Source organism: Aotus nancymaae, unplaced genomic scaffold (genome assembly GCF_030222135.1).
Source record: "Aotus nancymaae isolate 86718 unplaced genomic scaffold, 86718_ANA_hifiasm-v0.15.2.pri h1tg000046l, whole genome shotgun sequence".
Taxonomy (NCBI): domain Eukaryota; kingdom Metazoa; phylum Chordata; class Mammalia; order Primates; family Aotidae; genus Aotus; species Aotus nancymaae.
Genome location: NW_026988460.1, coordinates 25,165,606 through 25,189,586, shown reverse-complemented (window position 1 = coordinate 25,189,586; position 23,981 = coordinate 25,165,606). Strand labels below are relative to the sequence as shown.

Below are 23,981 nucleotides of genomic sequence, written 5' to 3'. Positions count from 1 at the left end.
TCAGAGGCAAGTAGACATGGGGGACAGATAAGGAGGTGTGTGGATGTCTGGGGCTTGGGAGACACAGGCCTGACCTTGTCCCGCCTCTTCAGAGATGGTAAACTGGAGGATCAGAGAGGGTGAGGGACCTACTCAAGGTAACACAGCAAGGCCCTGCAGAACAGCACCCTGATTCTCAGTCAGACTTATCCCCTGTCTCTAAGGATGGGGATTGGCAGGGGCATGGCAGGTTGACCTCACGGAGGTCAAGGGGGTGGGGCCAGGGAAAGCAGGGCACAGAGAGGCCACCCATGCTCTGGTCCCAGCCTCCAGCTCCTAGACTGCTCTGTTCTGGAGGGGCTCCCCTGTGGCCTGACCCAGGCTCACCTCCACCATTCTTGTAGCAGAGGTACGGGAAGCGCCAGACGTTGCCCAAGCCCACGAAGCCGCCAGCCACAGAAAGCACAAAGTCGATCTTGCTAGACCACTTCTCCCTCTGCGGAGGTTTTCCCTCAGCCTCGTCCTCAGGCCGTGTGCCCGGGCTCTTCCCTGGTGAGGGCTTCAGGATGTCCTTGTGGAAATCTTTCAGACACTGTAGCTTCTCCTTGGTGGCCATCTCCTTTCTTTCTACGGGGGACAAAAGAGAGCATGGTGCAGCTGATGAGAGACTGCCTGTGTGTCTCAGATACAACCTCTGCTTCCAATCATCCATGAGCTGACTCCCACCTGCCCAGGCCTGTGGCAGAGGGTGAGGCATCCCCTCGTCTGTCCAATGCTCTGACAGCAACATCAGGAGTCATTCAGACCCCTTCATGGGACCGGGAACCTCAAGATTCAGGCTGTGGACACTTGCAGCCCACAGAATCGGCAGGTTCCATTCCCCAGGCACCTGCTGAAAAGAAGCACCAGGGGCCCCCATGTTTGTCACCTGAGTGTCACACTTTAGCCTGCACCCCAGCCTTAGCATTGTCTTTCACAAAATGCAGCACACCCAGGCAGTTCTAGGCATCTGCCAAATAACAGCCTGCATGCAGTTTCTAGAAATTAACAGATACTATCTTCTAAATTTGGATTTCTAAAATAAAAAAATGGAAGCTCCTATTTTGCAAATGCCTTAACACAGTGCCTAGCACACAGGGGTGACCATTTATAACTGTAAGTTAAAAAAAAAGGATAGATGGAAATGAACGAGGAATAGGGTTTTAGGCTGGAAAGAAAACAGTATTTGAGAATGGGTTGCCATCCAAGTATAGAGAATGGGTATTTATGAAACAGATTTGTAGTTTATTAACCAGTCACATCTCTAGCAGAAAAAAATATGGGATTGGCACTGGTGAGGAATATGCAAGAGTGCTTGTTAATCCCCATTTGTTCACCCTTCTCTAACCATCCTCTGGCTTGCTCTGATTCCAGGGGCTGACGCTGTAGATCCTATCAGCCAGGTTCCCTTGCCCTCTGGCTCCCTGCAGCTGTTCATGGTAACCCTTAGCCCACTTCTGCTTGGCCTCCAGTCTAGAGGGAGGTCTGCCACCAGCCAGGCCAGAGCCTCTTCTTTCTCTACTTCCTAAGGTCCCCAAGTGCTCATTCTCCCTGGCAGCTCAGCCCCCGGCCACAGTCACATCCAGTGCAGCCATCTGTGCAGAAGGCAGATACCCCCGGCTCTCCGAGAACTGACAAGGGTTACCAAGAGCATTCTGAGTTCTAGCTCAAGGCCGGGCCCCCTGCCTTCAAGGGCTGACCCACGACATAACAGAAGGACACAGAAAACGGATGAGCAGGGAAAGCCAGAGCTACTAGGCCTACGTGCCCCTCTCTAAGCCTCAGTTTCCCCACCTGCAGAATAAAAAGGATGGCAGCAGAAGTAGCTGACTCAGAGCCAAGCATTCCATGATACAACTTGTCTTCATGATCAAACTGGTGGCCAACACTGAAATAATCAGAGTTCAGAGAAAAGTCAAGAATTCTAAGTTCTCTTGAAAAATTGGAAGATCAGACCACGGTGAGCTCATACTCCTCATGGTGACCACTGGCTGGAGCAGATGTGATTGCCTTGTCACGTGGCCACACCCTGGCCAGCTTGCCACTCGGCTTAGGATGCACTCGCCTGGCTGGCTCTGGTGGGCATCTGAGTTTGTCTTCTCATCAGAGCACCTAACACTACCTGAAAGTAATCTTGTTCAGTTCCTCGAGTCCCTGTCGTCTATCTCCTTGACTAGAATAGAGGCTCCTGGGGACAAGGACCGCACCTGCCTTGCTCACTACTGTGTCCCAGAGCCCGGCACCATGCCTGGCACACAGTAGGTTGTCAGGCAAGAACTGCTGAGTAGATGGATCCCAGAGTGGCATCCACAGGCAGCTGGTGATAACTGCAAACCCCGGCTTTGCCAATCGTGTGACCAGGAGAGTCAATTGGCCTTAGGGCCTTGTAGACAGGGTGAGGCAGTAGCTGGCTGAGGACTTGGGGTGTGGAGAGGGGATGTGCTGGCTTGGCCCCAGCCACTGGGCCACAGGGGCTGTGCTCGAGGAACAGAGGCACAAAAGCACAACAAAACCCCTGTTTCCCCCACACCTCCTTCCTCTCCCTGGCTCGGGGTGGGGGACCCCAATTGTTTCACTATCTGGCGGCCAGCAGACTAAGAAAGGCTTCCTGAAGCCGCTGGGCAGCTCACGGAGCCCTTCCTCTGTCTACCAGAGCATCTGCGCCGCCTTTCTCTGCCCTGCTCCCTCGGGGCCAAGCGCGGGATGCGGCAGGCCAATGGCTACTGTAAAAATAGTCCTAGCGGCCAGCATTGTTCCAGCATTGACTTGCACAGCCCCCCGATGGTTATCAGGGCAGCCTATTGCGGGCTGGCTTGGTGGGTGCATAATTGGAGGATGTGAGACTCAACTCCCTCCGAGTGAAGGTGTTTCTCAGGAAATGACCCTGAAGCCTCCTCACCCAGAAGCTCATGACCTCATTGGCAGCTGGGATGGGTCAAGTTCATCCCCGCAAGGCGTTGGGGGGTTTGCTTCACTGTGTCTGAGAGTCCTAGCTCTGCCCTCTGGTCACACAGACCCACTTGCTACAGTAACACTCAGAGACCCCTCTAGAAACATGGAGGAAGAGCAAACGGGGCTCCCCAAGTCCCTTTGCTTTAGGCTCTGGTTTCCTACAAAAGGAGGCCTCCACACCCTTCCACACTCAGGACCCCATCGTCCCACCACCTGGGGCTGAGCCAGGATGGGGTGAGGGTTTCGAATAGGGCAGAGTGGGAACCTGTCACATGCCTGGCATGGTGGGGGTCTCCCGACTCCTCATTTCCAAGGTGCACCCACCTCTCCACCTGTGGGGGCTGCAGCCACAGGTTCACATGCCTTGAAGAACACACAGCCAGTAGCCCTGTCCCTGCAAAAGCCCATTCCAGCAAGACCCGCCTGTACATTCCTGGCATCCACCCACATCGCTCCGTCACCATGGCAACCACGAGTGACAGGCCCCTCAGCCCTTGCATGGGCATCTGTGGCGGCCTCCTCACAGGTCTCCCTGCTGCTACTCTGCCCGCCCCAATCTATTCTCAACGCAGCAGCTGAAGGCAGATTAAAAAGCATAATCAGGTCCTCATGCCCCCCCAACCCTCTGATCACCCCTAGAAAAAAGCACAGCCTCCTCACCACAGCCCACCAGGTCCCAGCGCGCCCCCCTGCCAACCCTCTGGCCCCAACCTCCCCCTCCCCTTCTCCTTGGGACACAGGCCACACAGAGCTGTTTTAGTCCCTCCTACTGCTCAGGCTCAGTCCCCTCGGAACCTTCCCCCTGGCTGTTGGAGCCACAGTGTAGAAAGCCCCCTGGCTCCCTGCCAGCTGCCCCAGGCACCCTGGCCCCTATGGGGACCAGAGTATAAGCCTCGACCCAGAAGCTGAGAGCCACTTCCCAAACAGGTGACCTCAGGCAAGTCATTCAACTCCACTGGTCCTTAGTGTCCTCATCCATAAAATGGGGTAGCTGCTTCCTCCCCATGGGAGTGTCGTGAGGGTTAAATGAGGGGGTGTGCAGAAGGTGCTTAGAAAAGGATATGGCACACACTCCACACACAGCAGCTACTATTATGACTTGCGACTATCTCCTCTCATTACCACTATCACTGGTATCCGGTCCACCCCTGGCCTTGGGGTATATAAAGCCTTCATACTCCCCAGGGTGAGATCAGCAAGGCCCAGAGATGACAAGTGACGTCCCGAGGTCACTCAGCTGGGAGTAACAGTGATCGTGATGTTGTAGCTAAGCCTTTAGGCGCTTCTACCTCCACTCTCTCTGGCGCTCAGCCTGACCTCAGATGACACCCTCCAGGAAGTCCCTGGAGTATCTCCGTGCACCTCCGCAAACTTGCAATTAGGCCAGCCACCCCAGCCTCCACACACACACAATTGGCCACCCCGCTGCGCGGTGAGTGCTCAGGAGCGAGTCCTCCTCCACAGGCATCCCTGCACCCGCCAACAAGGACTGTTTTCCTTGGCACTGGGCCCAGGGTTATTTTGCAGCAGCCGAGATACATGATTCCCCATTTTAAGAGCTTCCTCTTTGGTTATTATAGCTACAAGCGATTAGAATTGACTGATACAGAGGCTATGGGATGAAGCCTCCTCCCGTGCCCAACTGAACATTCTCCTTGTCTCTGTGTTCCAGAGGTGACAGCCAGAGCCTGCCGTGCCTGAAACCAACTGCAGATCACCTGGTCAGATTTGGCACACACGCAGTCAGACACAGCCCCGTGCCAGTGACACCATGGCTTGATACAACATCCCTTTGCTCTCCCTCTGTTTAATATTAAGATTTGTAAGGACTCATGCTGGGCTGAGCTGTTTGTGAAAACAGTTTCCTGTTCTCCTACAACACTCTTAGTGTGGAAGAGACACTTTGGTAGTTTACAGATAAGGGAAGCTGAGGCTCACACAGGGAGGCAAGCACCCTCGCTGAGGCTACACACACAGGTGGAAAGGAGACAGATTCAAGGCCATAGTTCCCACCTGGTCTGCCTGGGCCTCAGGCACTGAGCAAAACTTAGAAAAAGGAGGTCTCAGCTGGGTGCAGTGGCTCACGCCTGTAATCCCAGCACCTGGGGAGGCTAAGGCGGGTGGATCACCTGAGGTCAGGGGTTCGAGGCCAGCCTGACCAACATGGAGAAACCCCATCTCTATTAAAAACACAAAATTAGCCGGGCATGGTGGCACATGCCTATAATCCCAGCTACTCAGGAGGCCAAGGCAGGAGAATTGCTTGAACCCAGGAGGTGGAGGTTGCAGTGAGCTGAGATCATGCCATTGCACTCCAGCCTGGGCAACAACAGTGAAACTCCATCTCAATAAATAAATGAATAAATAAATAAATAATTTAAAAAACAAAAGGTGGATGGTTGGAGGCATGGGGGAATTGCTGGCCAAAAACCACAAAATTTCAGTTACACATGAGGAATAAGTTCAATAGCTCTATTATGTACGTCACGATGTCACGGTGATTAGAATTAGTAACATATTGTGTATTTGGAAACTGTTGAGAGTAGATTTTAAGTGTTCTCACTACATACAAAAAAATGCTTAGTGAGGTGATATGTAACTGGCTTGATCTAGCCATTCTACAATGGATGCGTATGTATAACATCATATTATACACCATAAATATATAAAATTTTTATCAATTTTAAAATTTCCAGCCTGGGCAATATGGCAAAACGGCATCTTTACAAAAACTACAAAAGTTAGCTGGGTGTGACGGCATGCGCCTGCAGTCCCAGCTACTCAGGAGGCTGAGGTAGGAGGATCACTTGAACCTTGGAGGTCAAGGCTGCAGTGAGCCATGATTGCCCCACTGCACTCCAGCCTCGGTGACAGAGTAAGACCCTGTCTCAAAAAAAAAAAAAGTTACTAAATAAAAATAAAAATTTAAGAAAAAGATAGCTGCATTTATCAAGCACTGACCGTATACACAAGCAGAATATGCATCTTTTTAAAAAGAGCACTGACTACAAGCATGTTTTCATTTTCTTAGCTAATTCCCTCAGTGGGTGCTGCTACCATCCTTCCTGTGCTGATGTGACACAGAGACGTGAAGTTAGTTGCCCACAGTCACACAGTGAGGAAAAGGCCACTTGAGCTTCAAATGCCCCCAGGTCTGTCTTGGCCTCAGAAATCCATGCTCTCAACTACTGTAGCTGCTATGGGTCACTTGCTTTACAAAATGAAATGGGGTCTGGTGTCTATAAGGAGCCAGCTGCAAGCCAGCTGACAAATTGGGGAAGTAGGCAAGGGCAAACAGGGAAGTGAAGGGCCACATGATGGAGATGGGGCTCAGGAGGTCAGACAGGGCCTGGGGAGCAGTCAGTGCCAAGGGCCACAGAGCTGGGCCAGGCCAGCTGATGAAACAGCACAGGCTCAGGCAGGACAGATGGCATGGTGGACTGGAGCACTCCTCTAGCAAACAGGGAGCATATGATGGGCCTGATGGGGTTCCTTGGACCACTGTCTCCATAGATTCCGGGCTAGGTACAGGCTCAGTGAGCAGGAAGGCCGGGATCTATTAGTGATGCCTGCCAAGGGCACCCTCCTTGGCCCTAGTGTTTAACAATTAAGCACCAAAAAAACCTGAGTTGTAGTTAAGAGTGCTATTCCTGGGTGGGCATGGTGGCTCACGCCTGTAATCCCAACACTCTGGAAGACTGAGGTGAAAGGATGGTTTGAGGCTAGGAGTTCCAGATAAGCCTGGTAAACACAGTAAGACCCTGTCTGTACAAAAAGTCAAAAAAAAATAGCCAGGTGTGGTTGTGCGCACCTGCAGTCCCAGCTACTCAGGAGGCTGAGGCAGGAGGATCACTTGTACCTGGGAGTTGGAGGCTGCAGTGAGCTGTGATCACGCCACTATACTCCAGGCTGGATGACAAAGCAAGACCCTGTCCCTAAAGAGATGAGAAAAAAAGCAGAAGTGCTTTCCACCACTCTAAGTGGAGTAGCTGTTTTAAGTGGAAACTAATCAAAGGCTTTTTTTCCTCTTCTGTATATATTTTTAAAGTACACCTTTAAGAGATTGAAGCATTGAACTGTATCATCTGGCCTGTATCTGCTGCTTATCTACTCCCAGGGAAAGGCTAACTGAAGCATGGCGAGCTCCAAAGCCTCCAGGGGCCTGGTGGGCAAAGGACAGGAGTCCACTGGGGTGGGGAGGCTGCAGGGAAGAGTGGCAACCAGGGGACGGGGGATTCTGGACTCTCACAGGCAGCTCTCCCCAGATCCCACTGCTGCAGGTGCCTTTGGGACTGGGGCCCATTGGCACTGGATCCTCCAATTTCTCAAGAGATATTGAAATCTGGGTTGTAGTCACACATACATTTTTCAGTTTCTAAACTACCACCTGGGTCAAACACAAATACAGAGGGGGTCAGACTCGGCCTGTGGCCAGTTTGTCCTCTTCGGTCACACTATTGCCCCAGGTCACCTAGGGTGTCCATGGCAAAGGGAAAAATGGGCTCGTGCGGAGATGCTGATCAGGTTGGCCTACAGCCCTGATGGCTTGTCCCGGTGAGGTCATCCAGGAAACCAGGCATTGTTTTGCCCGGAACAAAGCTGAAACAATGAGCAAAAATATTCTGGTCGTAGTGAAAGTGAATTCTGTTGAGGAAATTGTTTCGGCCTGCCATCTCTGGGATAGGGCTTGCTATCCACCTGGGGTTCAACATCTTTGGGTGAGGTCCTCCCCTCTCCTAACTGCCACCTCCACCCCACCAAAGTATGGGTCTACCCTCAGAGACCTCCGACCTCTGCTGGAAGCCCCCTGCCTGGATCACACTCAGCCTGCAACCTGCAGAGAAGCCTCTACCTCACCGCCAGCCTCATCAGCCTTACCTTTTACAGATCAGGAGGCTGAGGCTCAGAGAGGGGGGAAGGCTTGTCCCAGGTCCCACAGCTACAGGGCAGTGGGCCAGGATTTGCACCCACATTCCGACTCCATGGCCTTGGTGCCACCCAGGCGCAAGGTGACCTCTGGACGGGGACCAGAGAGACCAGGTAGTTCTTCTTAGGTCTGCGGTTTGCTGGGGGAGAGTAGATGACAGTGAGCAGGTTTTGCAAAGAACGGGCCTCTGGAACAACGCTGGGGGTGGCAACGCACCATATGAGTCCAACAGACAGCCAACTTGTCACCTTCCCCTCATAAAAACGTTGGCAGGTGAACACAAGGTCTGGGGACTGGGTCCAAATTGTTTTATCATCTCCTTGGAAGTGGCAGGACCTGGCCCAAAGCCCCAGAGAACCACAGCCTGGCAGCAGAGGAGCGGCAGCAAGGAGAGTGCCACCGTGCCAGCTGCAGGGGGAGGGGTGTAGGCATGGCAGGCTCCTGGTGGCAGGATGGCCTGGGAAGGGCCGGGACAAGGCAGGGTCGCCAGCGCTGCCCTAGGTGAAGGTGTGTGGGGCACACACCATGCTGCAAACAGAGGTACCCCACGGCAGAGCCCAAGCAGCTGAGTCAGGGAAAGAGCAGTGGGCGGGGCCAGAAAGCTGGGTCACTCAGGCCAAGTCATTTTCCCTCTGCAGCTCAGAAGTCCAGGGGTAGAACAAGGGCATGGGTGGCTTTGGCAAGCAGTGGCTGTTAACTCACCCTACTATGTGCCAGGCACTGCCCTAGAACTGGAGACAGTGGGTGAGCCCTACCGAGCTGACCTGCAGAATGGGAGATAGACGTAAATTAAAACACATCAATGAGCAAATATTTACGACAGTGCCCAGCACAGAGAAGGCAACAAAGCAGGCCCCTCTGCGGAGGTGACACTTCATAACAGCAGCAGCTCACTGAGGACTCGCTGTGGCCAGGCCCTATGCCAAACCCCTTCCAGGCACCAACTCACTCACTCCTCAGCAGCCGGGATGACGGAAAGAGGCCCAGAGAAGTGATGCCACTTGCCCAAGGTCATACAGCTGGGATCCAAACCCAGAAGCTCGGCTCTAAAAAACAAGCTTTTAACCACACTGAAGCTGAGACCTGAGTGGCAAAGAACTGGGGGAACGGTGTTCTAAGAGCCTGGCCAACGTGATGAAACCCTGTCTCAACTAAAATGAGTTGGGCGTGGTGGTGTGTGCCTGTAGTCCCAGCTACTTGGGAGGCTGAGGAGAAGAATCGCTTGAACCTGGAAGGCAGAGGCTGCAGTGAGCCGAGATCGCGCCACTACACTCCAACCTGGCCACAGAGCAAGACTGCGTCTCAAAAAACAAACAAACAAAAAAAAAAACAAACAGCAGGGAACAGCAAAGAGGGCCAAGGTGCACATAGTGAAGAAACAGAAAGCCAGTGTGTGGCAGAGAGGAAGAGGGGATGGGGGCCCCTAAGGCCATGGTTAGAACCTGGATTTATCCTGATTTTTGTGCTGCCCCAGTGAGGACTCAATGCTTTTGGCTAAAAGCCCTGGCTTGTCCCTGACCACCTGGCCAATCCTTCCCTTCTACTCTGAAAGAGAACTTAAAGGCCCACGTTGGGTTTTTCCCTTGTGACTTTTTGGTTTTTTTTTTTGAGACAGAGTCTAGCTCTGTTGCCCAGGCTGGAGTGCAGTGGTGCGATCTTGGCTCACTGCAACCTCTGCCTCCTGGGTTCAAGCGATTCTCGTTTCTCAGCCTCCTGAATAGCTGGGATTACAGGCATGCACCACCATACCCGGCTAATTATTTTGTATTTTCAGTAGAGACGGGTTTCACCATGTTGGCCAGGCTAGTCTCAAACTCCTAACCTCAAGTGATCCAACTGCCTCGGCCTCCCAAAGTGCTGAGATTATAGATGTGAGCCACCACGCCCAGCTAACACTTTCCGGTAGAGCCTGTGGAGTCCTTAACCCCACACCTCGGCTGCCTGGCTTCCTCACCAACATCTGAGAACCTGTGGGGCAGGTGGCTGGAATGTCTTCCCCTTGGCCAAGGACCTAACACCTAAGACTGTAGCACAAACACAACCACATCCTTGTGCACGAAGCCCAAACCCTGCCGGCTCCACGGTTGAAGCCAGGCTCTGAAAGAACAGGGTCACCCTTTGCTGCCATGTGCTCTGGGGAAGTCACCTGCCCACTCTGCTCTGAGCAGGCACTCGCCCACCTGGGGTGATTCTCCCTGAGGGAGGTGGCCAGAGGGAGCAAAAGCTCTGGCTGACCTAGTACCTGCTACACGCCAGGCCCAGGGCCATCACAGGGGTACCGGGTCACCTTCCCGCCTTCACAGCACTTAGTCTATCTAGAGAAGGAGGGAGGGGCTTGTTTTGCTAAAGTAACAAAAATTATTCTACAAGTTAAGACGAAGGACAAGGTTCTGTGTCTGGTCAAGAGTAGTCTTCAAAGACACCTCTGGTCAAAGAGCCCCTGAGAGCTGGGCCTGACAGCTGGACGCATGGAGGACGGTCAAGTCCCTGGGATCTGTCTGAGGGGACCCTGGACACCACTCAGTAGGCTTCCAGGACACTTGGTGCCCACAGCTGGGCTGGAGGAGGAGGAGGAGCTCCGGGAGGGCCACCACGATGCCTACCTTGGGTACTCGAAGGCCTGTTTCCACAGCCAGAGGCAGGGCTGAGAGTGGGCACACCTGCAGGTTCTGTGCACATGGGGGCTTCCGCAAAGCCTGGCTCCTGACCTGGGGAGTCGCGCACTGTTGGACTTGCTCTTAAGGCTGGAGTTTTGGGGTTGTTTTCCTGTTGCAATGCTGTTTAGGCCAATGACAGCACAACGGCCACACTGCCTGCAGCCCGGCTCCAGGGTGCAGGGGCTAGGCGAAGGGTTGGAGGGAGCCAAGCCCCTTTTCCACCCGCTTCACCCATGGCCCAGGTCTGGCTGGAGTCAGGCTGTTGCAGGGGCCCCTGGAGCCTGCGGAAGGAGTGGGTGAGTCAGCAGGCAGCTACCTCCTGGCACTGACTCACCAGCGACAGGACAGGCCTGTCACTCTTGCTGTCAGCTTCGCTAGCAGCCCAGCCCTCAGCCTGGTTTTGCCGGAAATGGGGGCAGGGTAGTGTAGACCATGAGCCTGAAACAGGCTCTGCAGAGCCCAGGATTATTTCTGGAGGCCACAAAAAAGAAACTCAAGAAAAGAGAAAGGTTGGTTGCCATTTTCTTGACCTTCCCCTTTTAAGCTGTAAGAACCCTAAAGCTCTGCTCCTTGTTGGCTGTGAAAGCAAACAGAAGGCGGCCCCTCCCTTGCTCTATGGAAACTGGAAGGATACAGGCCCCAGTGAGAGAGTCAGCTAAGGGGTGCGCGTGCAGGAGCCGGGCCACCCCCAACTCTGTCACCAGGGCTCTGCCAGCCAGGGCGCTCTGCCATACAGCCTTGGGCAAGTCATCTTCTCTCTTCAGCCTCAGCGTTACCCTCACTCAAATGGGTACAATATCCCGTCTACAGTATGTGAAACTCCTCCGTCATTAAATGTTTGCAAACAACCTCCCGCTCCTTGTTCCTCTTTTAAACATGTTTCTCCTCTTCTTCCTTCCTACCTCTGCCCCACCTCACTCAGACTCAGAAATTCAGCTCAACCAGAGTGTGGTGCTAGAGGAGCCGAACAGCCTGGGATTTAGCAAGATAGGGAGGGGAACTGGCACCGTCTGTCACTGGTGGCCGCTGTGTTCCGGAATACAGGGGCCTGCTCCACTTATCTGGAAGGCGATTCCTAGGCCCCTCCACCATCCGGAATCGGCCCAAGACCCCCGGGGCTGCTGAAGCACACACCGTGCTTTCTCAGGCCCCCACATCTTGGTTTGTGCTGTGCCCTCAGTCCCACCCACTCTTCCCCTGCCTAATGAGCAGGCACCCCTCACAGCCTGGATAGGCCAGCCTCCAGGACAGCTCTGTCCCTGCATTCCCAGCCTGTACTGTCGCTGTCTGTCACTCCCCAGTCACCCAGGGCCTGCTTCCTGACGTCTAGAATATAAGGCCCAGCACAATGAGGATTTGTCGGATGGAATGTTGAGGGCTCAGGGCTCTGGGGACACTCCACATAGGGACAAACAGCCTCCCATGTCAGGCATTCTGAGGGCTCCTCTACGGGCAACAGAGCAAACTGCAATGGCAAACGCTGGGGGCTGTGGACAGTGGGGAAGGGTGGACCAGGATGTGCTCCCAACTTCTGAGCACCCTTTCCCATCAAATGGTCAAAACTCTACAGATGAACAACAACAATATGTCTGCTCCTGAGCATCTTCCAATAATGACTTTGAAGTTAGTTTTTCCTGTCTCTAAAGGTTTGCCAAGTGCCAGGGCATCCCCTGGGATCCCACACAAAATCAAAGACTCACAACGGGGCCTCGGAGGTCTTGGCACAACCACATGCAAGCCCACTTCACAGATGAGGAAACTGAGGCCTAGGCCCCACAGCAGATCAAGGACAGGACAAAGCTACAGTCTTCAGCCTCCTCCACAGACGGCCCCATCAGAGCTGGCAGGAACTCATTTCACAGAAAGGAAACTGAGGCCTGAAAGATGTGGCAGAGGGCAGGACATTCCCGACAACCCCAACCCGGTGGGATACAGTGGGCACCAGAGGCGAATGTAAGTTCTTATTCCAAACCTGGCTGGATGAGGGTCGTATCTCATTCTGTCAGGTTGGCAGATGTTGGTGCAGCGGAGGCAGCAACTTCCAGCACTACAAGATGGTGCCTAACAGCAGCTACTGCTTGGCCAGAGGAAAAGCTCAGCACTACAGTCCATACTTGGGTGGGGCTGGGCTGCAGGGAGGACTGACACTTCTCAACTGTGGTCTTCCTCTGTGCGGAGGCCACCTCCCAGGGCAACTGCCAGTGGGAGCCATCTCCCTCAACCTTCCATTGCACTTTTGCCTAAACTCTGGGAGTGCTGGGGATATGGTATACCTTCTGGTGGCCTGTCACTTGTGCTGTGGCCTCTTGGAAACCCCTGGAAACTCCTTGGAGGCATGCCCTGACCTCTGCTCCCACCTGCTTAGCCAGGTTTGTTTCTAGCAAACCCCAAAAGCCTCCCATGTCAGCCCCCAGCTCAATAACTATCAGTGACTCCCAGCTGCCTGGGTGACAATCTAAACTTCTCCTCTTGGAATCTCCGGCTCACCAGAGTTGTCTGCCCTGCTCCCAGTCTCTGCCACCTTATTTCTCCTTTTGCCCAGCATGAGTCTCCCTGGCACTGCCCCTTTCAGGTCTGTGGGTTCTCTTCTATTTAGGTAGATCCCACCCAGCTTGAAGACCCTGACCCAAGTGTCACCACCCCGCAAAAGCCCTTCCTGCCCACCCAAGACTCTTCTGTCTAACATCCTCCAGCTCGAATCACCCCCACCATCCACCAGACACTGGACTCTCATTCAGAACTGTGCAACTACGGATAAAGTTCAAATTTCTCCTTGGGAAACCTCAGTTTCTTGACCTGTAAACGGGCCTCATAATCTGTAAAGTCATTCATTGCTGAAGTCTCTGGGATCTTAGGAGGCATCAGTGGATGACCAAAATCCTCACACGGGGAACAGCAGAGCTACCTGAGACACTGGCTAAAAATGCAGACACCTGGACCCTTGCAGACCTACTGACTGAATTTTCGAGGTGGGGGCCCACAAATCCATCTTGTTTAACCAGCTTCCCAAGTGAATCTTAAAATCAGGTGAGGTTGGGAATGGTGGTGCTAACAAACTGGGAGATACTTGGGCAAAACGTCAAACAAAATCAGCTCAGGAAAGAGATTAAGGCTGGCTGATGAGAGTGCATGCATGTGATGTGTGTGTGCGCAGACGTCTCATCTGTCAGACTGTGAGCATCTAGGGGCTGGGCCAGGCTGAGTTTCACTTCTGCAGCCCCACTAAGTCCAGGATCACCCCAATAGCCATTTGTTCTGGACTTGAGAGTTTGCCAGAGGGTCTCTTATTCCCTACTGCTGCTGCTCCTCACCGGGCCCTGGCAGATGGGAACCTTGGCCCTCATTTTATAAATAAGGAAAACAGGCCAGGCGTGGTGGTGGCTCAGGCCTGTAATCCCAGCACTTTGGGAGGCCAAAGTGGGTGGATCATGAGGTCAAGAGATCGAGACCATCCTGGCCAACATGGTGAAACCCTGTCTCTACTAAAAACACAAATAAGGACAACGAGGCTCAGAGGAGACATGGCCTGGCCAAGGTTACTCCGTAGCGAGCGGCAGAACCCAGATGCAGGCCCAGGACAAAGCCAACACATCTTTAGCCACTTGCTAAAGAGAAAGGCAGTTTGAGAAATCAAGGCAAAGGCTGGCAGGGGTGACCTCGGGCTTCTGGGGCTGGGCAGCTGAGTGGGGCCTGCATGTTTGATCCTGGGGGGAGAAGCCTTGGGAATCAACCCCGACTCCTGGGGGCCGGGGGGTGCAGAGGGAAAAAGAAGCCTGGCCAGCCTTGTCTCTGCAGCAGGTGAGGGGCACAGTTCAGCCAAGCAGGCCACAGGCAGTGTCTCCAAGGACAGGAATGAGCTGCAAGACACACTGCCTGGGACTCAGGAGCACCCCTTGCTGTCACCCCAGCAGAGGGAGGTCACTTTCTCTCTCCAGTGGAGGCAGCAGGTGGGGCTTCCCCAAGAGCAGAAACATCTGTCCCTTAAACATCACCTCCCTAGGCATAGGGACCAATGGCAGGAAAGGCCACCAGAGGCACTGGTGACACTGCTTGACCAAGGTGAGGCTTGCCCCATTCCGGATTGTGGTTTAGACCTGCTCTCAGGAGACTCAGCAGCCTGGAGGTGCAGGGTCCCCACTGTCCCTCCCACACACCTGCACACACAGCCCTTCTCTTGGTGAAAGGACCCTCTCCAGGAGAGAAAGTTGCACACCATAAATAAACCTGTCTGTGCTTCAGTTTCCTCAAATATAGAATGGGGGTAATTAACAGTACTTAGGCTGTGAGGTTGTTGAGAGATTAAAGAACCAAACATGTACTGCTTAGGATAGTGCCTGGCCTATGGCAGGCACCTAGAAAGTTCACGCCATCAGGATGATGACAAAATTGGCCAGCATTCTCCCTAGAATGCCGGGCAGCACGGACTCTGAGCTGAGGCCCTGCTGAGCATCTCCTGGGTGCCATGCCCGCTGAGTGCTTTACAGATTGTCTCACAGAGCCAAGAACACCGGCCAACTGGTTCTGAGATTCGGGGTGTCATCCTAACACCTGGGCCTCTTCCTAGCTGCCCCTTCCTTTCTATTCCAACTGTCTCTCCCCAGGCTTCTCAGGGGCCAGCCTCCTCTTCTGCAGTGGGTGTGACTGGAGATCCTGGGGTCCCCATCAATATTCTTGCTGACTGAGCAACGTGGGTCCCCTGGGTTGGTGGGTCCCTGGGGATCTGAGCACAGATGTGAAAACCTGCTGTCACCTCCCTTCCCTAGCCCTTAGGATGCAGTTAGGGGAGCATCTCAGGGCAGAAAGCAGAGTGCAGGAGTGGGGGACCAGACCAGGGCCTGCAGTTCCCCATGCAAAGTACTGAGTACCCTTCTGGCCCTTGAGATAGTGGCACCTGCTAAGCTGGGGAGATGGAAGGCTGGGAACTGGACTTGAGAGTAGAAAAGGATTTTGCTGTGGACCTGCAGAGCAGTCCCCACAACCCACAGGAGGGAACAGCAGGGCAGCTCATTGGAGCAGGGTGGCCAGGAAGCTTCTCTCCACCTGCTGGTTACCATGGACACCTTGGGCAGCTGGAGAGAAAACCTTCAGGAGAGGAATGTTACCTCGCTAGCAGCCCCCAGGATGGCTGCAACTGCAGAAATCAGACACTGGAACCCCTCGACGTGGCAACTTTGAAACCCCACAGCTCCTGGCTGAGGTCCCTGGGCACTGGGGACACCTCACTTAGGCATCATTGAGTGACACATCAGTCCAACAACTTCATCTTTTTTTTTTTTTTTGAGATGGAGTCTCACTCTGTCGCCCAGGCTGGAGTGCAGTGGCGCAATCTCAGCTCACTGCAACCTCCACCCCCAGGATTCAAGCGATTCTCCTGCCTCAGCCTCCCGAGAAGCTGGGATTACAGGCACCTGAAACAGTGCCAGGCTAATTTTTATATTTTCAGTAGGGACAGGGTTTCAACAACTTGGCAAGGCTGGTCTTGAACTCCTAACATCGTGATCCACTCTCCTCGGCCTCCCAAAGTGCTGGGATTACAGGCATGAGCCACCATGCCCGGCCCAGTCCAACAGCTTAATGCCAAGTTCACATACAGTAAGGAGATGGAAGCCTGGAAAGGAAGGTGGGGCTAGCCAGGCAGCTCTGAAGCCAGGCTGACAGGGCTCAAACCCCAGCTCTGCAACTCTGGGCAGCATATGGTCTGTGCCTTGGTTTACTCACCTATAACATGGCTGATAATGGCATCGACCTCACAGGGTGGATGGCGATCACACCAAGTTAATTGCTTAGGACATGGCTGGGTGCCCAGAGAAGTGTACATTTAAAACTTCACATGTAAAGGGGAACACTTCCTCAGGCTGGGGCTAATCTGGAAGGGCTGCCTGCCTGTAGCAGGACTCAGGACAGCCTCAATTCTTGTGGTTGGCTCTTAGATCTTCCCAAAGGGCTTCTACTCTGTGGCTGCCCGAGGCCAGGCTGCAGGCTGTGCCACTCTGGAATGAAAACCTCCCCAGCCCACAGTGTGACACATCCCTGCCTTCTAACATTACAGCCTTACACTTTTGGGGGTCTTACTATTTTTTGCTATGTGGTTTTCCCTTTTATATCATGGTGAGAGCAGTTGGTCACTTAAAAAAAAATCCCCATATGGTGGTCAAATAAAAAGTGTGCCAGCCCAAGGGCAGGCCACTCCACCTCTCAATCCAAATTTTGTTTTTGAACTTGGAGTAGCTTGTGAAATTCAACACTATCATCTGGCCTAATGCCTCCATTGCACAGGTGGGGAAACTGAGGTCCAAGTGGAGAAGGGCTGCTTGAGTCTGGATGAGAGCCTTGGTCTCCCATGTCCTAGGTCTGGTCTGCACCTCCAGTTCCCTCCTCTGCTGCCTGGATGTCCTAGGACCAGCAGGGCTCCCTACTGATTTGGGGAGCTCTCTCCCAGGCCTAGAAAACACAGAGCCCCAAACCCCATGGAGGTTCTTGGCTCCAACGGAGGGTTCCACCAAACCTGTCCACCTGGCGACCCGCCCTGGGTCAGCTCAGGTACTGAGAGGCTGCCTCCGGCAAGGATTTGGGCTGAGGTGGGAAAACTGAGGCTCCCATTGATGGTCTGCAGGGGCAACCTGGGCAAGTATCCTCAGTGAGAGAAGCCATGCCCTCCTCCAAGCTTCGGGCCTCTGGGGAAGACCTTTGTCCCACTGGGGCTCTGACAGGGCCACCCAGGTGGCCAGGAATTAAGTATGAACAAAGAGCTCCCACACTGGCCTCCTGCACACTCCCCCTGCGGGCAGAGCCCACTGAACCCCATTTCTCAGGTGACCACACAGGGCATGATCACAGCAGGGAGCCCAGAGTGGTTCTGGAAAGGGGCAGAGGCTCTGTGAGCAGAAGGGGACACGATGAGTGGACAAGCAAACACCACTTACTCACTGGAAGCAGGGGAGACTGAGGCACAGAAGAAGCCAGAGAGAGTGTGGAAGACACCCAGCGCCCAGCCTCTGTGCCTCAGAATATCTGAGCAGGAGGTCACAATGCCCCTTCCAGTATAGCGCTGGGTGCCAGGAGGCTGTGTTTTCCAGGAAAATACACCACATAAGGACGCTCCGCAGCAGAACTAACACCAGAGCGGGGTTCCTTTATCACAGAGCTCCCCACCTCCATGCTGTCTCTGGGAGGCCCTACCGTTCCTAGGCCCTGGAAGACACATTCCTGCTCATCTTCAGTCCTCAGGTGCAGCCTCCCTTGGGAAGCCGGTCCAAAAGTTTCTTCTTCCCCACTAAGACCACAGGAAGCTCTGGGTGGGGCCAGGCCTCCTCCTAGGTAGGGATGAGGAGGGGCTCAGCTTATTGCCATAGCAACCCTTGGTTCTCCTAATTCCACCTGTTCTTGTATAGCTGAAATAATAATAACTGCAGCTGACATAGTGTGTCTGGCACTGTGATGGCACTTTACAGAATTCTAGCTAATAGAGATGTTTTAATCATGCCAAATGTTTTTTTCTTTCCTTAAATCATGTTTCACTGATTACAGCAGCTTACTTTTCTCTTAATTAGTCCAAAAGTAGTGAGCCTTTGTAGCATCTTAGTCTAATGGGGCTTAAAAGCACACTCGAAATGCGTTAAATGTATGCAAAATCCTCCAACCCCGTGGGCAATCCCAGCTCCCTGCGCTGCGTGATTGCGTGTGAGGTTCGGGAATCAGCATGTGGATGCATTATTCTACTCAATACTTAACCAGCCACCCTACGAGACGTGGCGGCGGGGGGCAGGGGGCGGGGGGACTTACCCCAAATGGAGATAAGGAACTAAGGCTCAGAGTCAATAAGTGACTGGACCAAGATTGCACAGCCAGGAAGTGGTTGACTGGAGTGTGGATCCATAACCACTGGGCTCTGGGGCACCGCCTGGTTGTGACCTTTGACACCAGGAAGTGTCTCCCCTTCAACCTGACACCGGGAAACTGAAACCAGCAGAAGGCAGGGGAATTACTTTCAAATTAACTCAAGGATTAGAATCCAGGTCTCCTGAATCAGCCCAGATCAAAAGTGTCTTCACCAGCCGGATGGCAGCTGGTCTCAATCACAGGAGCAGCCGCTGACAGCCCCAGCTGTGCGAGGTCCAGTGCTTAGTGCTTGCATGGATCTTCCTATTTAATTATACTCATAATTGGTGACAGTTCTGCATACCGGCTGTGATTACTAAATACTGACCCTGAAGGCTAGGGAAGAAATGTTTAGTCATTTGAATTCAGACTGGCCTGAGCAAGTAGGTGGCTGATATCCAGAGGTGTGACTAATCTCAAATAAGTTGATGAGGGGAAGGAGCAGAATCCAAGGGTGGTCTCCCAACCCACATCATTTTGGAAATGCAATTGTTGCCTTGCTCCCTCTCTGCCCCGAGTCCCCCCCCAGCACCTCCTTGGAGCTTCCTCTCACTCCTGCAAAGCATCCCACCCACTGTAGCCCAGGATGTAATCAGCTTATTCTGTCCATAGCCTGGGCCCTCTGAAAACGGCTCCCTTTACTCCTTGGGGGCAAGGATACCTGAGATTTAGGCCACAACTATATATAGCCAAGAAATCCGTCCTTTTTAATTGACCCATCTATTTATTTGGTCAAGCAGTTCCTTCTGACCCCCAGATGGCCAAGTTCTACATAATTCCTCCCCACAATGTGAGTGGGGAGGAGGGGCCCTCCCTGCCTCTGCTGCTTGGGCTCTGTATTACCAGTGTAGGCAGCTCCTGCGGGACTGTTTCCCAAATAAGCTTTGCCTAGTTCCACCGTTCACCTATGCTGCATCACCTAGAAGATTTTAGTCGGAACCTAACACTGCACCCCTTACCAGCTGCAAGTGTGACCTAGGAATGTCACTTCTCCCTGGGGGCCTCAGTTGCATCATCTGTAAAATGGGCCATCTCAAATTACACAAGGAAAGTACAAGGAAGTGCCTCAAATACACAATTGGATTTACTCTCAGGAGAAACAGGATACTCCATGCTCGAGAAAGATCAGCCATCTTTCATTTCATGCCCTCCTTCAACCAACACTACCCTGACTCCGCCCCTTCTTAGCAACTAGCTAAGTGCTGGGAGAGGCAGAAACAAACACCTCTGGGCTCCAGAACTGCCACACTGGGAAAATACCAGCTAAATGGTTTCTCCATCCGGTATTGTGTGTCAAACAGGCAGCTTCAACGGAGCCTCCTTTGACAGTGCTGCGTCCCCATCCCCTCCCTCCCAATGCACTCCACGGGCTCCCAAAACCACGTGAGTCAGCAAACTGGGTTAGACACCTCGTTAGAGTGGGTTTCCTCTGGGGACTTGTGGCCGCGCCTGTGATTCTCCTGTTTGGGTGAAGTCAGGGTTTGTCTGCTCAGAAGCCAGTTGTCAAAACAACAAGCACCACCTTTAAGGGGCACTTGGAACCATGAAATAAGGATTCCTGTTTCTGGGCTGGTCCCCCAAAGTGAATCAAGACCAATCACTCTGAACAGATCCGAGGTCACTGAGCCAGACCCACCCCCACCCCCACCCCGTCCCCTCCCCACTGCCCAGAGCAGGACACACCCCAGCCAAGCTGTACTCTTTAGGGCTTCTAGAAAGTCACTCCAGGCTTCCACTGTCTACCAGGCCTTTCCTTGGGCTGTTTCCCCTACTGGGAATGGCCTCACTGTCTGATGGCCAACTGGCATATTTCTGTCATTCAAGACCTCTGGGAGCTTTTTCTTTTTAAACTTTTCGTGCCCAGAGTACCTTCAAGAGACCCTCCCCACCCCTGACAGGGTCCTGATTTGTAGTATCTTCCCACACACGTTCCCAGGCTGAACAGAGGGCGGCTCATTTCTGGGGGCCTCAGCCACAGCTGGGGCCTGAGCCACAGCAAAAGTCCATAACTTTTAAATGACTGATCAGACTTTCAATTCTCAATGTTCATATGCTTAGAGATTTTCCCCAAACTTCCCCTGACGTCACACACTCTTGCCGGGGCCTTTCCCCTATTCAGCAGAGCTGGCAGGGGTTTAAAAAGGTGACTTCCTCAAATGGACTAGAAAGGCCAAAGAGAAACAAAAGGTCTTGACTCCATGACCTTAAGCTGGGAAAACCCTTCTCCCCAGAACATCCAGCAGGTCCAGAACCCAGCAGTGAGGCTTCCGGACTGCGCCGCACAGGGATCGCTTGGCCCACAGAAGGCCACACTCCCTAATTGTCTCTTTCTGGGTGAGAGACTTCCCTGAATGCCTGGATTGTTAAATGTGAATAAATCTGCCCTGAATTATGGCCAATATTAATTAATAAGACACATTTGGTATTTTCAAAATACCAAATTGCTTTCTTCTATATCCACTTGCTAACCCAGTAGATATCATAGGGTCCATTTTACAGATGGGGCAACTGAGGCGCAGGTGGAAGACGGACTTGCCCAAAGAAGCGGCAGCAAAGACTATTCTCTTGATAGCCCCACAATAGGAAGGGTGGTTCTGAGAGGAGCAGAGGCCTGAGGTCTCAAGGTGCTGTGTGACCTTGAGCAGATCACTGCACTTCTCTGAGCCTCAGGAGGCTTGTTATAAGGAAGAGTGGATGAAAAAGTGGAGGCAGAAAGACTCACAAGCCCACAGGCACAAACAGTTTCCTTCTAGATGAGGCCCAGCCTCCTGGCTCTACACCAACGGCATCTTTAGGGCCTTTGTCCCACTTAGCACTGTGCCTGGTATACAGCGGTTGCTCAGTAAGTACGAAGTGAATGAATGTTGTCCCGCAACATTCATGTGTGAGTGTCTCACACTCATCTCAGGTGTGAGATCACACCGAGGCATGAGAAGGCCTGGCACAGCAGTGCTCCCCTGGGCACACTGTCCTTCCAGAGGCACTCTGTCCACTTCTTCCCATCCAGAAGACCTCTTGCCTGCTGGCTGTAGAGTCCTTTTGAAGTCCTCTGGGCTCCTCTACAGTTTTTCCAAAGCAAATGCCCATTACTAAGGGTGTCACGTGGACGACACACATGCCACCTCCTCCCACCCTGCCCCCTTGACAGACATTGCTAATCAATCCTGGCTTCCTTCTCATTGATGTAGACCCAGTCTTGGATTCCTCATCGGAATCTGGTCTCTCTGGGCCCCTAGTCACTTAAGAGACAAGAGACAGACCCTTGTCAGGGACAGGCAGGATGCCCAGAAAAGACTTGAGAGGCTGTGAGACTAGCAGAGCTCTCAGGAAAACTCAACCCAAAAACACAAATGAGAACCTAGCCCCTCCCTGTGACACAGGTGGCAAAGGAGGTAGGAGGGTGAGTCTGTTGTAACACAATGGCCCAGGTGGGACTCCACAGAGTAAGAAGAGTGAGGATGGGGATTTGGACGCGGGAGCTGAGCTGCCGCTAGGAATTGACAGGCAGAAGAGTAGGGATGCGACTCTAGCTCTACCTCTGACTGGGACGAGGGCAGGGTTGAGAAGCAATGACAGGAAGCCCGGGTGGCCTGAGTGCAGGCCCCCAGAGGGTGAGCCACTGAGCAGCCAGGCTGGGGAGGGGCCTGGGCACCAGCCCTGTACTGCACATGTTCTGTGCCTGACAGAGGAGGACGCTCAGCTCGGAGGAGAGCCCCCGCACCAGGGCACCGGCTCCTAAATCGAAGGGGTGGAGATTCTCACCCGAGCTCGGCACTGCTACCCCAAGAACCTACCCTGGGAATAAATGGTTTACTCTATTCACTCGTTTTCATGTTGTGAATCAGAGGGCACACACACACAGAGGTTTGGGGACTTGTCCCAGCTCCGCCAGTAAGTGGGTGGAGACATGAGCAGACAAAGGCACCCTGGAGGTCCCTGCGGGCAGCTGGGTCTGAACACTGACCCCAGGGCACCTTCCTTCCTAGGCACCTGAGGAGCCAGCCCCCCAAAACCCCCGAGGCTGTCTGCAGCCCCAGGGATCCTGGAGGTGACTGCTCTTTATGGAGGCTTCTGGACTTAATTGTCCACTGACTGAGAACACATGGACAGATGGAAATGCCTTCCAGGAACTCCCCTCAGACTTCACTGAGGTGGGCAGCCAAGGTCCTGAACGTCCCTGCCAATTCTGAAAAAGCCCCTCCCTGAAGAAATCCCCCTCTGCCCCCTGCTGGGTCCAAGAGCCTGGTCAAGAAGCTGCATCCAAGGTGTCCTTGCTCCACCTGAGGCCCAAGCTTTCCTGCAAGGCTGAGGCCAGACAGGAGGCACTTGCCTGCCCCAGCCCCGTCTCCCAGCAGCAGCCATGTGCAAGACCAAAGCCAAAGACACAGGCTAAACCGAGGCTCCCTGTCCTGACATGTGGCTGACCTCCAGTTTCTCATTGCCTTCCCGAGCCCCAGTTTTCTCACCTGTAAATGGGGGGCAATAATAACCACCCTACAAGATGATGCAGGTATCAAAGCTGGGTAAACCGTGCAAACTGCAGAGGGCTGCAGATGTGATTACTATGCATATATTCAGACTTCTCTGAGATAGAGGTGCCAAAAACAATCACAATAATACTAGCAATGACAATGACAACTATCATTTATTGAAGAACTGCTATGTGCCTGTCCCTGCGCTACGAACTTTCATAGTTTTTCTTTCCTGACCCTCACAGCTAGAGAAGGGAGCTTCTACCTCAGGCCCATTTTGACAGAGGACCCTGGAGCCCACAGAGAGGTTAAAGGATGTGCCCAGAGTCACAGAGCAGGGTAGAAACCGAATGACATTCACACTGAGGCTCAGGGGACCCCTGAGCACAGGCGCTACCGGCACATCTCCTCTAGAGGATGGGGTGTGTTTTTCAGCCTCAAGTCTGGCCCAGTATTCAGAGCTATTTTTTGCTTACTGGGTTTTTCTTGTCTTCCCCAAATGAGGAAGGCTGGCAGACTGGGAGCTGCTTCTCTAGGATAAATCGTTTTAAATCCCTTTTCCTAAAGTCCTGAAGGCAGGAGCTCCCCAGGGAGGTGCCACCACTCCATCTCGATGCCCCAGGGCTGTCAGTGATATCAGGCCGGAGTGTAAATAAGGGCAACCTCTGCAGGGTCAATGATTCATCAACACATGCCCAGCATCTCAAACATGTGCACCCCATTCGACCAGCAAGCCCAGTTCTTGCCCGGACCAACCTGTAAAGACGCCCACTCAAAAGGCGTTCACTGGGTTCAGTTTTGCCAGATGAAAAACTTCTGGAAACTGGCTGCACAACGCTTTACATCTACTTCCCGCGACTGAATTGTACGCTTTCAAGTGGTTGAGATGGTCAGCTTCACGTTATGTGTCTTTTACAAAAGTTGAAAATAGAGGCCAGGCGTGGAAGCTCTTGCCTATAATCCCAGAACTTTGGAAGGCCAAGTCAGGAGGATTACTTGGGCCCAGGAGTTTGAAACCAGCCTGGCAGCATAGTGAGACCCGGTCTCTACAAAAAATAATTAGCCAGGCATGGTGGC

General features: G+C 53.2%; 1 protein-coding gene across 1 annotated transcript in view; it reads right to left on the bottom strand.

Moving 5' to 3' along the window:
* Positions 1 to 23,981, bottom strand: part of SLC6A6 (solute carrier family 6 member 6) — an 87,838-nt gene that overhangs the window by 45,060 nt on the left and 18,797 nt on the right. Inside the window, 1 exon segment of the mRNA XM_064362064.1 lies at positions 367 to 602. Within this exon segment, the coding sequence (XP_064218134.1) occupies positions 367 to 602 (236 nt within the window).